General features: G+C 35.9%; 1 protein-coding gene across 3 annotated transcripts in view; it reads left to right on the top strand.

Annotated features, from left to right (window-relative positions):
- The window catches only part of LOC148359242 (centrosome and spindle pole associated protein 1-like), a 36847-nt gene that overhangs the window by 7171 nt on the left and 15402 nt on the right, over positions 1 to 14274 (top strand). For 2 of the 3 annotated variants that reach the window (XM_088344447.1, XM_088344449.1), the window contains exons 4-12: positions 716 to 819; positions 1385 to 1632; positions 1696 to 1796; positions 3335 to 3431; positions 3697 to 3754; positions 6542 to 6813; positions 8957 to 9074; positions 12942 to 13089; positions 13200 to 13325. In XM_088344447.1, coding sequence (XP_088200573.1) covers positions 716 to 819; positions 1385 to 1632; positions 1696 to 1796; positions 3335 to 3431; positions 3697 to 3754; positions 6542 to 6813; positions 8957 to 9074; positions 12942 to 13089; positions 13200 to 13325 — 1272 coding nt within the window. Of the gene's footprint in view, positions 1 to 715; positions 820 to 1384; positions 1633 to 1695; positions 1797 to 3334; positions 3432 to 3696; positions 3755 to 6541; positions 6814 to 8956; positions 9075 to 11529; positions 11587 to 12941; positions 13090 to 13199; positions 13326 to 14274 lie in introns of all 3 variants that reach the window. The other variant, XM_088344446.1, reaches the window with a different exon arrangement.

Below are 14274 nucleotides of genomic sequence, written 5' to 3'. Positions count from 1 at the left end.
GTGCAGATAATGGATGGAATGGAGTGTCTATTTTTAAATTAAACTCAATTGCAAGTGTTTATTGTTATATATATACAGTAAAGTTGCGAGCGAAAAAGAAAATAGAAACTAAGGAATGGTTGGCATCTCTTGAATCCCAAGACTTTAACCTTCCGAATGGTGGAACGATGCATTTGAGTGACATCGTACGGACACCGCATCCGCACGTGTTCTCGACACGTATTTGCGTCTTTGCAAGCTTTCGGAATGTTAAGGGGGTAATACGTTTGACTGAACTATCTGACTGTTTTGTCGACGTTCCCATTGTAGCGCCTTATAATCCGGTGCGTCTTATGTATGTCAAAAATAGGACCAAAAACTATTTTTTTCGGGGTGCGCCCTATAACCCAGTGCGCCTTATAGTGCGGAAAATACGGTACTTTTTTACCATGTAATATATATCTTTATTAATTTTTTAACATTTAGTGGGCTGGATTCAAAATCATAATAAGAAGTTTGTGGCCCGCAGGCTTTAGTCTTCTCACTCCTGGTGCGCACATTGGAGTGCAAGGTCATTTGAATTTGGTAACAATTTACTCAGACTTAATTTGCTCTACTAAATATATTGGCATGGCTAGTTTCTTACCAAAATGAACAACAGCAACTGATTTTTTTTCTTATTTTGGAATTCCCAAAATAAAAGCGAATAAAATACTAATTGGTGCATTTCTGTCAGGGGAAAGGAACAATGTTGGTTTTCACCTTGGTATGGAGTATGAAAAGAAGAAAAAGAAGCTTCAGCATGAGCTTTGTATGGACTACAGACACTACATTGCACAGGTGATAGATTTGTAGCTAATACCTAAACGTCACAATTCCACAATGAATCATTGTCTTTCTATCACTAGGCATCTTCTGAGGCAGGCACAGTTTGCAATTATGAATTAAAGTAAGGAATTTTGCGCATTATAAAGCGCAGCGGATTACAAGGCGCAACCCCAAACATTGGTATTTTGCGATATTTGTTTCATATATACAGTGCACCGATCTATAAGGGCCAAAGAATTAAGACTTCAGTTAGGATTAGGGTTGCGCTGAAAAGTAAATGCATAAACATACACTGGTATGCATTATCCGTATATAAGGAGCACATGTTTAAATTCCTGGCCAATATTTGGTTTTTGGTTGTGCATTATAGTCCAGAAAATATGGTATTACTGAATCATATCTCAATACAGCAGAAACATCTAAGAAATAAATGCTATTGCTAAGTACCTTGACGTTGTTCAAAAGTTAATATTTACACTTCACATTTGATATAAAAAATAACAATAATGCATACTTTGTTTTTTAATCTTAAAAATGGCTTGCAATGCTATTAAAAAGGGTATCTCTCTCTCCTCAGCAAAATGATAGACACAATCTACGACCCCCCTCACGGATGGATGTGGGCACTCTTACAGAAGCCCATTACCAATCTCACAGAGCTCTTTCACCGCCGGATAGTCCTGGTCAAGAAGTCAGGCAAGAGATGCCCTTGGACCGGGAGTTAGAGAATGAGCGGTGCGTCGAAAAGAAGCCAAAAGAAGTAAATAGTAGACGAAAATTAGGCTCGCGATGCAAGGAGACCCAAAACAATAAGGATGATGAAAGGTAGTTAGAACGCAATGTTTTTGAAGAGGTATTTTTCATCTATTAAAGTTACATTTTTTTCAGGAACGACAGAGAAATTCATTCTGATTTCATCAGCCAAGGAAGGCGATCAAGAGGGTTGAACAATGACGACAATGCAGTGTTTTCTACAGGCCTTTTAATTGGTAAAAATGACTTGTTGAACATACGCCATCTCCCAAATTCTTTACATATGCTAAATGTGAGGAAATAGTACATGTGTTTTGCATAAGATCTATATATATTTCATCTGTATATTCCTATTATTTTCTGAGACAATGCATTTTGAAGATAGGATCTTTGTCGTCCTGAGCTGTGACTTCATCGGAGGTTAAACAGCACCCTAGCAAGCCAGTCAATATATTGTTTTTGTGGTATGTTTGAAAGAGATTACGAGTGTTTAAAGCAAAGTTTTGGTAGTTTCTGTAGAGAGAGCCTAGGTGGGTAACAGGTGGATGCAATAGTGCAGCGGTCGGGAACCTATGGCTCGCGGGCCATATATGGCTCTTTCTATGAGTACCTATGGCTCAGAGACCAATTTGATTGCATGCAAAATTTCTCCATTTTGTTCAAAACCGAGATTGTTTATCCTATTCAGGCACACGTAAAGCCAAACCAAAGCTAAATGCGAAGGAAACACTTTGCAGTATATATAGGGCATGTTTTTCACTACAATTTACAGTCAAGGTGTCACACAAAAAAGGGGGGAAAAAAAACTCGTTTTGGCTGTACAACGCTAAAGAATCCTTTATTTAAAAGTTCACTATATAATCTGTGTTCAGTGTTCAGATACTTTATGATGAATCCACAGAACTGTAAATACGCCAAAACACCGGAAGAGAACTTAGTCATTTGATTGGGTGAGTGGGAGGGATGGGTGGAGCTATGCAAAAAGTACAAGCATTCCCTCCCATCTCTCGCCAAAGGTAAGCACACAAGGCTCCCTATTCTTAGAATGTTGTGACGTTTTTACAAAATAAATGCTTGCATCTGGTTTTGAAACCAATATGTATGAAAAAAAGGGTCAAAAGGAGTTTAACCGATCTTGAGTAATTGCAAGAAAGAGACAAGTTTAAAGTGGTCTGTTTGTTGAATTTGGGACAGGGGCTCTGGCATTATTCTCTTTTCATAATATTTATCAAATCATCAAAAATAAATGTGCTGAAGACTAAGCTTTTGTCTGGGGCGCGGGTTTAGCAATTTAGTAAATTTGTCTCATAATATATGGTGTGGCTCTTTCCCAAAATAAAATCAATATTTTTTGCTTTTATGGCTCTTTGAGTCAAAAAGGTTCCCGACCCCTGCAGTAGTGGTACAACAAAGGGCGAGCAGCCAAAAAGGGGCTAACTGGGCAATTAAAAAAACGAGTGCCGCCACAGGGGCCTAACCGGGACTGATCAATGAAAGGTGTTATCCTGCAGAAAAACGCGACGCTGGCCAACCAAAAAACACTGCGTAAGCAGCCAAGCGTTTTAGGCGAGAAATGCAAAGCTGGTCGGGAATAAACATACCAAAGAACATGGCAAAACCTGAGCTAACACCTGGCTAGTCGTTCAAAAAATATGTGGTGTGTGCTTAACTGAAAAAAATAATCTGTGGTTACCTTTAAGATTACCTTTTACCCCGACAAGCAATCTTGTGACGGTTGATGATTTAAAGTTTTTGGAAAAAATCTGTTTTTCAGGAAACCTTGATACAGATGAAAGCTTACAAAGGAAGAAAGAGCGCTACAAAGAGGAGCTTCAGCAACAGATAGCCGAGCAATACAGAAACAAAAAAAGGCAAGTCTTCACAAAATTTGACTGCATACCAACTAAACAAAAATAAACCCTGCTTGAACTACAATCTTAAGTGCATTGATCACCAATCGTGAGCACTTTTTAAATATTAACTGTTGCTGGTTCAAGAAAACTTACACTACTCACTAAAATCTAGAGTTAGACTACTTTAGTTGAAAACATGGTACTGAATAATTAATTGATTATACTGCTTCAGTTCTCTTGTATTTTGTTTGACCATTAGAGTATGTGGTGTCCTTCTGTGCAGGGAAAAGGATTTGGAGCTAAACGTTGCCGCAACGGGGGTAAACGATCCAGAGAAACAGGTATCAGCATATACTAAAATCTGGCCTACCCAATATCTTGCTTGCAATGTAATTGGTGTAGTTGTTATTTTGAAAGTCCTGCAGTATAAGAGGTACATTAACACAACATGTTTTCATTTAAATTAAACTGGAATGAGCATGATTTGGGGAAAAAATACTCTAAATGAGGGTAAATTTTCTATCAAAAAATCACCTCAAGCTTTTGTTTATTGTAAAAATGTCATTTTAGCAAATGCCATGATTTGCATATTACAAAGCACGATTGATTTAGGTTAATTCAGCTCCATTTAACCCATAAAAACCTTTTTCTCCTTTTTAAGCCTAATTATGTCTCTAAGTATTGTTTCAAATGTCCCATAGGATCATTTCTTAGGAGGTATCACAGATATGAAATAAAAATATATATATTTTAGTTTTGAAATGCCATTTTCTTCTTCCTGTGCACTAAACCCACTAAAGCTCTCATCAACAGCAACAAAACCTCTTGGTACACACATTAATAAGACTTGTTTCATAGGTCCACTGTTGCATCTTTGTTACGATCATTGGCCAAATGGAATTATATTTTTTGATGAATCAGTTGGCAAAGTAAAGGTTGACAATAAAAAAAAAAATCATGAAGTGCTTTGCATTTATAGCCACAGGCTTCAAGGCATTGGTAAATGAGGAGTGGCCCGTAGCCAGAGGGATAAGTCATCTAACAGTTAAACTCCAGTTCTGAAATGCCAACACTTTAGTTACATTGCATCTTAAAATGTTTAAATTTTTTGGTTTGAACAATTTTATTGACACTTTTAACAGCAAATAAACAATGTGAGGTTTGAACAATTTTTCTCGACACTTTTAACAGCAATTAAGCATATTCACAATTTCGTTATATCATTTTCTAACAATATGACGTTTGAACAATTTTTGTCGACATTTTTAAAAGCAATTAAACACATTCACAATTTCATTATATCTTATTCTAACGATATGAGTTTTTTTCGACACTTTGGTGTTTAAATTTTTTGGTTTTTTGGTTTGAACAAATTTATTGACACTAAAAACAGAAAACAATCATGACAATCTCAACAGCAATTAAGCACATTCACAATATTATATTCCAATATTACGTAAACTAAATTTTGAAATTGAAACGCAACAGAATTGTGAAGATTATAGCTTAGACATAAGCAGTGTGAGTGAGAAACAGTCTTTCCTCATCATCCCCATGTCACAAAGCTTTCAATGTAATTTTTCTTGGTGACCATCTCCATGTCACAAAGCTCTCATAACATATTGTATTGAATTAAATGTGTCTGTGGGACTGAGTTTGAAAATCAAAGGGGTTCAGATTTCAATAACATAAATCCATCGCAAAATACAGCTTCAGAAACAAATCCTGGAGTCGTGTATCTTATATAAGTTACATTGGTGAGCAGGATGAGGTAATTTCCTTTTATACTTCATAAAAAGAAAATAATGTTCTTCACTAATGTTTTGTACTGTGAGTGGGGTGAAAAATAACAAATATTTGTAAAGCTTGTTTGATTTTCACTTTTATCTGAATACATGCCAAAGGCCCTCGATGAATAAATCCCTTTTTCCTTTTTTTTGTAAATTACCAATGACGTTTTATGGCAGCGCAAAGTTCTAGTAAAGGACATCGCCCTTGCTTTCAACGATGTATAGATGTATTTTTTAAGCTTTATAATTAGATTATTTTTTTAATTCTTGCTAGATTTACAGCCTCAGTTTCTTCTTATACTTCGTAACAGTTAATCTATACATTTTCGCTAAGTGTCAACTGCAGACCGGCCAGAGTAGTACCACTACATACACTCTTCAAATGCAAACCCCTGCTCTTAAATATGTATGTAAATTTTGACGTTGTCTTCTTGAAATCGGCTGGTATGTTAAGGCCTGTCACAATAACAGCTAACGATGAATGATCTTTTTGTTTTATCATAATGACAAAATATAACAAGAACACCATTTCATAAAACAATCAATAATCTTTTAAGACCAAGGCATTCCAAATAAGCTAAATGAAAAAGACAACAAAAACTATTTTGAAAAAAATGGACCAACTCTATTTTTTTACGTTTGTGAAATGTTTTGACAGGGAATTTGCTCTGTTATTCAAATGTTGGTAACCTTTTTTTATTGCAAAATAACCATCCTTGTTTTTATCCATCAAGTAAACAATTGACATATTGATTATTACGACAGGCTAAGGTTTGCCCACGAAAAATTCTTTGAACCTGCTTTTTGCCTGTGAGTAATTTTATTATTACTATCACTATTATAGAATTCAGGGATGCTCCTTAGATTATTCCTCTCATCTATTCCTAAACAGCCTGTTCGCTCAGATATGGATCTTCATAATAAGTGTTTAATGAACATTCATTAACATTCTTGTGAAAAATTATTTCCAGTCCATTTAATGATCATGTTTAGTTTTTCCAAAGCATTTGAATCCATTCATCAAACTAAAGATTGCAAAAAATACTTTTGAAAACAATGAAATGTTCTAAAACAATATATTGACTGGCTAGCTAGGGTGCTGTTTAACCTCCGATGACGTCACAGCTCAGGACGACAAAGATGCTATCTTCAAAATGCATTGTCTCAGAAAATAATAGGAATATACAGATGAAATATATATAGATCTTGTGCAAAAATCTTAGCTTTCAAATTTGCTTGATTGAGAACATCAAGTAAGACTGAGCAGATCTCTTCATCTTCTGAAAAAAAAATCATGTCAACTCATTGATTGCAAATGTGCTTGTCTCCACACATTAGCCCAACCGAATCAGGCAGTTTGGACTGACCAAGAAGAAAGATTCTCTGCTGTTGCCGCATTCCATGTTGGTACAGAATGAATCATCACCATCATCATCATCATCCAGTTTACCTAATCATGACAAGAATGCTGTTGGATGCGGGCTAATGCCTCCGCCGGAGCAGCCTCAAGCTGCCTATCATTCTCCATTGCTTGGGTGCAGTGGCTGTGGGCTGTCTTCTGATAGAAGGCCTGTTTACCTCGCTTACACTAGAGCGTTGGAACCCTCAAGGTAGACTGCTGGTTATTTTGTATCCCTCTTTCAAAGTTTTCTCCCATTCGTCGTCTTTTATCACTACATTAGCTTCTTGTTCCCATTTTTCCTTAACCACCATCTCATCATTTACTAAGAGACATTTGCAGAGCTTTATATAATTTTGAGAACCCTTTTTATCCTATTCTTATCCTATTTTAGATGTGTAGTATTTATTACGTGTTTTTAATACAGTGTCTTGTTCACTATGTTAACAATGACAATAAGGACAATTCCAATTTGGACACCTGAATAACATCTCTGATTTCAGAGCTGATCAAACCAGTCGGTTTTGATAGTATTTTCCCCACATGCCCACAATTTGGGCATGGTGTATTGAAGGCGACTGTTACATCACATAAGTTGCCGCACAGTCTGAAACAGTTCCCGTATAAGATGCTGGTTAGTTTAAAACAGACTGTTCATTTTGGAATTTCACACTTTATTATTACCTAGAAGGAAGACACTCTGAATGCAAAGACTGGCTTTGCAGTGCATTTAAAGACTAGGCTCGTAGTACAAATGTTTTTTTGTTTTGTTTTTCAGTTGAAATTATATATAGGTTTGGCGTCCTTGTACCAGTACAGACGCTGCCCTACTTACGAACGAGATCGTTCGTAAGTCTAATTTGTTCATAAGTTGCTTCAGTGCTATATTTTGTATGTTCAAGGTTTATATAAGTATGTTTAAGGCTTGTATAAGTAACCTGTATTGTTTTGTACTAAAAATAAAGATTTCATAAAATAATATGCTCTATATAAAGTTGAGTTTAACTTACTCTTGGAAGATGGGCTTCAAGAGGTCCTCCTTCGTGGTAGAGAGTGGACAAAAAAAGCGATCCAACCATTTTTCAACTGCATCAATCTTTCTTATCCCACTTTCATTTCAAAAGAAATGGCTCGCCTCTTCTTTACACATTGGACCAACCATATTGAATCAATGCACGATATATTAAACAAAAACGTCAAAGTTCGTAAGTAGAAGGATGATTTTTTTCTTCGGGGTAGATCCTGGGTGACCTCTCACAGTGCCATGTGGCGGAAAGAAGCACTACAGTACTGTCCTCTACTCGGACAAAGGTGCACAAAATACATACAATATGACTTACAGCAATGTCCAGATATTTTCCGACATCCCGAAAAAAATGTTCGTATCTAACGATTTTCGTAAGTCGAATTGTCGTTAGTAGGGGATCGTCTGTACTTCTTAATAATTACGTTTTTCAAATGAGCTTTACTTGATAAACGTAAATAATATCACTATCACAAGCATGGCTCAGAAAATTTACCAAGGAGGGTCTGGTGGTTGTACACAGTTGTAGCTGTTTTCATGAGATTAGTCCAATTGAAATGCAAGAACGTACTTGAATTCTCACAGACTGCTAATTGGACCAAAACACGTTGACTGTATTTTGTAGCATTTTAAATTGGTCAAAAACATTTTGGGTGAAGTGCTTTTAAATTCTTGAATATTTTGTCATGTTTCTCAAAGTCTGCTTAAATATGACGCCGACACTGCTCTCTAGTGGCTTCGCTTTGGCATTGCATTTCTTCTTCTCTCGTGATTAACTGCAGCTGGCATAAGTTTTTATAGCATTGTCCTATGAAGCGTTATCGCCCCCCACGGACCCAAGAGGACAGGTGCATGATAGACTTTAACAGGGCACTATGAAATGTGTATTACTGCAAGGATTACGAATAAATTATTGCCACTTATTATGGGCCATGTAAAAAAAATTACGGTGGCTCTTTTCAGTGTTAAATTGTAAACTTCCTGCAACTGAAAATGTAAGCTACATATTACCAGTCATTTTTCCCGAAGACCTATATGGGGAGAGAATTGTCTCAAAAAATATATTAACGATTAACTTGAGATCTGAAAATCATATCTCATTATAAATGCACACGCAAGAATAAAAATTGTGAATTGCAATACATGATTGACACCGGATTTTGTATTATATTAGTACTGAATAAATTTGAAAATTGGCTTTGAAAGTGCTTAAAAAGTGCTTGAATATGGCTCTGGTAATGCTTCCTTTAAATGTTAGCTCAGTGTAATGGCCACATAACAATGACGTTGCCATGCAATCGTTTTCCTTTTTTGTGTATTTCTCTGGCAGGCCTGCTACTACTGAGCCACCTGTTTCAGCCACCCTGCATACTGGGCTTTTTCTTCCAGAGAACTCCAGATCAACCAGAGAAAAGACATTGACCTATAAAGAGGAATTGATGAAACAGGTAAGGTGTGCGATAGGAATAGTTTTTTGGGGGGAATGTTTGCTTTCTTTTTGTTAGTGTTTCTCAATTCTCTTTGACCCAAGGCTCACTTTTTTCATTACAAAGATAAACATGAGGCTCAGCATCTGTCAAAAATGATTAAATATTAATTCCTGGTATCATTTTAAAAAAAAAAAAAGCTTGTACTATTACAGACCTGGGCACTCCGGTCCTGGAGGGCCGTATGTTCTGCATGATTTTTGAGGTTTCTCTGATCCAATACAGGTGATTCCAATCACCAGTATCGTTAACGAGCACCTGCTAGCTTGCTAACGAGGTTATAATTTGTATCACCTGAGTTAAAGAAGAGCAAACTTCAAAATCTGGCAGGACGTATGGCCCTCCAGGACCGGAGTGCCCAGGTCTGTACTATTATGTTCTATAAATTATTAACAGCGTTTTTCATTAGTGTTTATTCATTTTCATCTGTTATTTGGGATGTTAATACATTTTTAACCTGGTTTTTCAAGTTCAAACCATATCCTGTTCTCTGTAAAAATATAAGATAAAATAAAAACGTATACTTAAAATGAACAAGAATAATTTGGCAGTGGAACTAGACCTTTCATGTGCTATTCCTTTTTTTAAATAAGTCAAATGAGCAAAGACGTTTTATTTTATTTTATTTGTTTATGATATTAAAGTGCAATCTTCAACCGCGCGTTCAAACATAGTAACTTGTCAAATATATTTGCCTGCACTTCTTGAGCCAGATAATTAATATACAGAAAGAAAAAAACGGTAATATGCTGCCGTCTACTCATACTTATAAATGTTAGTTACTCTGCTTATCACTAGAAGAAAGCAAAGATACTAAACAATGGTAGCTTGTTTTCAAACATAAATCAGGCAATTGTTTTGCAGCAACCTAGACAAGGTCTCACTAGTGTGCCCAGGCACCCTGCTTAAAAAACTCTTGTCTAGATATATTTATATTTTTGTAAATCTTACTCTCAGAGATGCAATAATTTGTGATCCTAATGACAATCTTTCCAAATATTTTTTGGTTATTTTAATTTTAAAATACATTGTTTATTTGGTTTTAGTTTTTTTTTCAATGTTACATATGCTCATTTGGTTCTTTCCTGGCAAAGCCAAATTGCTTTTCTAATGAAAATGGTCTAGACCCAACTTGCCGTTGAATGCAATTTCAAAAAAAAACAAGCAATCAAAATTGATTATTCAGTGTAATGTATTCTTCACTGCCATTAGGTTTAATTGTCTATTTGACAGGGTTTGTCCTCACAACAGATGTGTCCAGGTTAATTTGGTTCCTCCAAAGGGAATGTGTCAATGATCAAATTTTCTCGATTACAGTCAATCATAACATGGCCTCTGTAACAGTTTTTGGATTTGCCACGTGGCCTGTGCAAATCTATTGGTAATTTCAGTTGTTTTTGATCAAAGATATATTATAAAGGCATTTGGTGACATTCTGTTTACCAAGCTGAAATCACAGCCAACTATTTTGTGATTGAATACATTTACAAGAACTTTCTCTAGCTTTACTAGTTAGTGTATGATCTCATTCACAACTTTGATCTAGGTGAGAGTAAATTCAACTACTTTGGATTAGATTTTCAATGTATTTCTGTAAGCACAAACACACAAATTATTTGGCAATCTTTATTATATTTGTGACACTAATTGTATTATATCAATCCGTATAATCTTATTTTATTGAACCAAAACAACATCAATGTCATGACACACTACTAATTGTGTTTCAATCTACACACAGATTGATAGTGTGTTCTCTGTGCACATTTATTTACTTCAACTCCAAAGTGGGGAATTAATATCCACAGGAAGCCATGGCTTAGGCAGTCTTTGAATTGCAAAAAAAGATGTTAGGGTTTATTGTTACCTCTGTTTGCTGTTCTTTGATGACCCTATTTATTCCTAAAGACCAGAGTAACTGATTTAAATATATATATATATATATATATATATATATATATATATATATATATACACGACCTAAGTCACGTTTTACCTACATTTGTTTACAAATGCATTTATTTATTTTTAAAAACTGTGGAGATAAATAATAATATACTCTGCATGACATCATATCTATCCCTATCTATCTATTTGTCTATCTATCTAACTGACTAACTAACTACCCAGGTCATATCCCTCGAGAGAGGTGAGCGACAGCAAGACAAACACATACACAAAAACAAAGAAAAGAAAAAATGGAAAAGGTAGCAAAAAACAGTAAAAAATTTGACCATTGCCATCCAAATGCCCAAACACCCAAACAAGTTAAGCACCTCGTCCCCCAACATGGTCATGCTTTCGTCCCTCCAGATGAAATGGGACACAAGAAAGCGGCCATGTCACTTTATAAAAATGTAGAATAATAAACGAAAAGTTGGAAAATGTGGCAACTTATTCCTTCATTGCATCTTAGTCAGCGATATGGTGGAAGAACAATGTCTGTGAAAGGAGCACCATGGAATTGAACAAGGTAAAGAGAATCAAGACTACCCCTATAATATCCTTGTATCCCCAGTCCAAAAACCGTGGATCGATCCTTAGAAGTTTTTTTTTTCCCAGCCGAATGTCCACTACTCCACATCTATACTGTTACTATCACCCTTTATATTTCTTGTAGTACCACTGCCTCTTGTCCATACCTGTCAACCCTGAATTAATAATATATGCAAAAGCTTAGAAATGTTTTAACAAATTTAATATTGCGGCTGGGGGTTTACTAGTTTAATTTGTTAAAAAATAATATTTATTAATCAACTAGGCCAAGTGATATTTTCAAGCACCTTTCACAAAGAATGTCTACGAGGGTACGCTACTACTAACTACAGTACTAACAAGTCCAAAGTATCACATAAATAATTTCCCTTTAATTTTTTTTTTTTTAATTCAGGACTACGACATAAAAATCTAGCCTACTTTTAAAGTCAAGTAGGCACAACAAAGGCGTTAAAGCGGAGAGTTGGGACATGGTGTGCCTTCACAACATAACTATGTGCATGTCTAAAGGAACGGCAGTGACATCAAGTTGTCTCTTTAAGGCACTGCATGTTTAGTGGCAGGAAATTGCACAATAGGCAAAGAAATTGTATGTTCTTAATATGACTTTATTTAAGTTTTAGTGAATTTTTTCTTTACAAAATGGTATGGGTTGACAGGTCTTTATTGGTTGTGTTTTAGGATCCTTTACCCCGTTCAATAGATTTTAGTATTCCCTCATCTACATTATTTATTTTGCTTTCAAAAAGTTAATTGATTTATTGATTGCATGAACTTAATGATCTGAAAAATATATTGAATGTGGGGTAATTTAAGTACAGATATCAGTGCAGTTTTCAGGCTGGAAAACCACTTTTGGGGTCCAATCTTGCCCTGCGACTGGCAGGCAACCAGTTCAGGGTGTCCCCTGCCCACTGCCCGAAGATAGCTGGGATGGGCTCCAGCACCCCCGCGACCCTACTGAGGATAAGCGGTACAGATAATGGATGGATGGGTCCAATATTAATCCAGTCACATTAGCTATTTGCATTAATCTTGTTTTTTTTTTGGTAGGAAAATATATATTTGCACTAAAGTATTAAAACGTAAATATTTACACACACAAAACCATGACAAAAGGTTGACATTACTCAACATGATTTAACATTCGTTCATCAAAATAGCTTACTATACAGCTTACTTGGTTACATGAATTACAGTATTTGCTGAGTCAGAATAGAACATTAGCTGCTTATAAAAGTATTCCTGGTTTAAGCATAATTAGCACGACCATATTTTTGGACAACAAAAAGCAATGCTTTTATTTTTGTTGTTATATATCTATTTTTTAAGATCCAAGAAAAGCATGAACGGCAGCGTTTGGAGAGGGAGGAAAGGGAGCGTGCCGAGGCCAAGCTCGAGGCTGAAATGAAGAATTATCAGCCTTGGGGTCGAGGAGGTTGTGGAGCCCCAGTCAAAGACAATACAGGACATCTTATAAGTGTGTCTTGTTCTTACCCTCCCAGCTTTGTCCAGTCGCATCCAATTTCATAACAACGCTACACTATTTTGTTAGTACAGTAATGGAAAACTGCTTTTTCTCGTGACCAGCTGACCGCAAGCAGATGCACAAGTTTATTGAGGAGACTTATGGCACCTCAGAGCGCCACCAGAGAGTTCCAGCTATGGTGGCCACCTTCCCTACTGAGCACACTGAGACCAACAACAGGAATATTGGTAATGTAGCAATGTGAAGAATTAATGTCAATGTTATCGTAACATGTTTTCTTTATTATTCTTAACGATGGTCTTCCTCATATGAAAACCATGGCCAGTCTTTGGGAACCCCTCCACTAGACTCTTTACCATGCCTTTCCAAGACACCTTAATCAAATAATTAGGATTGTTTTCAGAACTCTGCCGCACTAGAAAATGAGCTGGTCATTGGATTCAGATGTGTTGGAGAAGGGAACATGAGCAAAGAGGTGGTTTGAACCTCCGAAGTGGCCTTTGAGAAATCACATCAAAACTGATTATTTCTGCCTATCCCTCTGATCATTTTGAGTCCATAGCAGACACTTGAACTACTTTGGACATCTGACATCCTGTCATCTTTTGATATGGGAATTCCAGAATGCTATTATAAATTGCGCAACATTCCCTGGCTTCATACCTTATTCTATAAAATTTTGTTTTGTTTCAATTGTTACTTAAGGCGGTTGAAAAGACGAACGGCAAATCTTTCAGTTTGCTTACAATGTTGAGGAATGTTTCCCAATTTTTGGGAGCCAAGGCACCCATTTTTCTTTTTAAAAAAATGAGACACACACTGTCTGTCGAAAAAAATGTAATAATTTATTCCCACTCCAGTTTCATGGGTTTTTTTGTTTTTGTTTTTTAATCACGTTGCCTAAATTGACGGTATAACGTTTTCTTGTCATTTGTGGTCACTGTCGAGGCAATACAGGCTATTCTTTTTTTGGTTAAAAAGTTTGTTTGATTTCAGATTTTATGATATCTTAAAACTATTTCAAGATTTACTGTATTTTATCCTGTTTCGAGAAAAAAACAAAACAAAAACTGTACAATACATTTTATTACATCCTGACTTTGACTTCATTATATATATATGTGTATATATATATATATATATATGTATATACTGCGATTGGCTGGCAACCAGTTC

The sequence above is a fragment of the Urocampus carinirostris genome, chromosome 9 (assembly GCF_059441175.1).
Source record: "Urocampus carinirostris isolate Australia breed hairy pipefish chromosome 9, RoL_Ucar_1.0, whole genome shotgun sequence".
Lineage (NCBI taxonomy): Eukaryota > Metazoa > Chordata > Actinopteri > Syngnathiformes > Syngnathidae > Urocampus > Urocampus carinirostris.
This window is presented reverse-complemented; position numbering and strand designations above follow the sequence as displayed.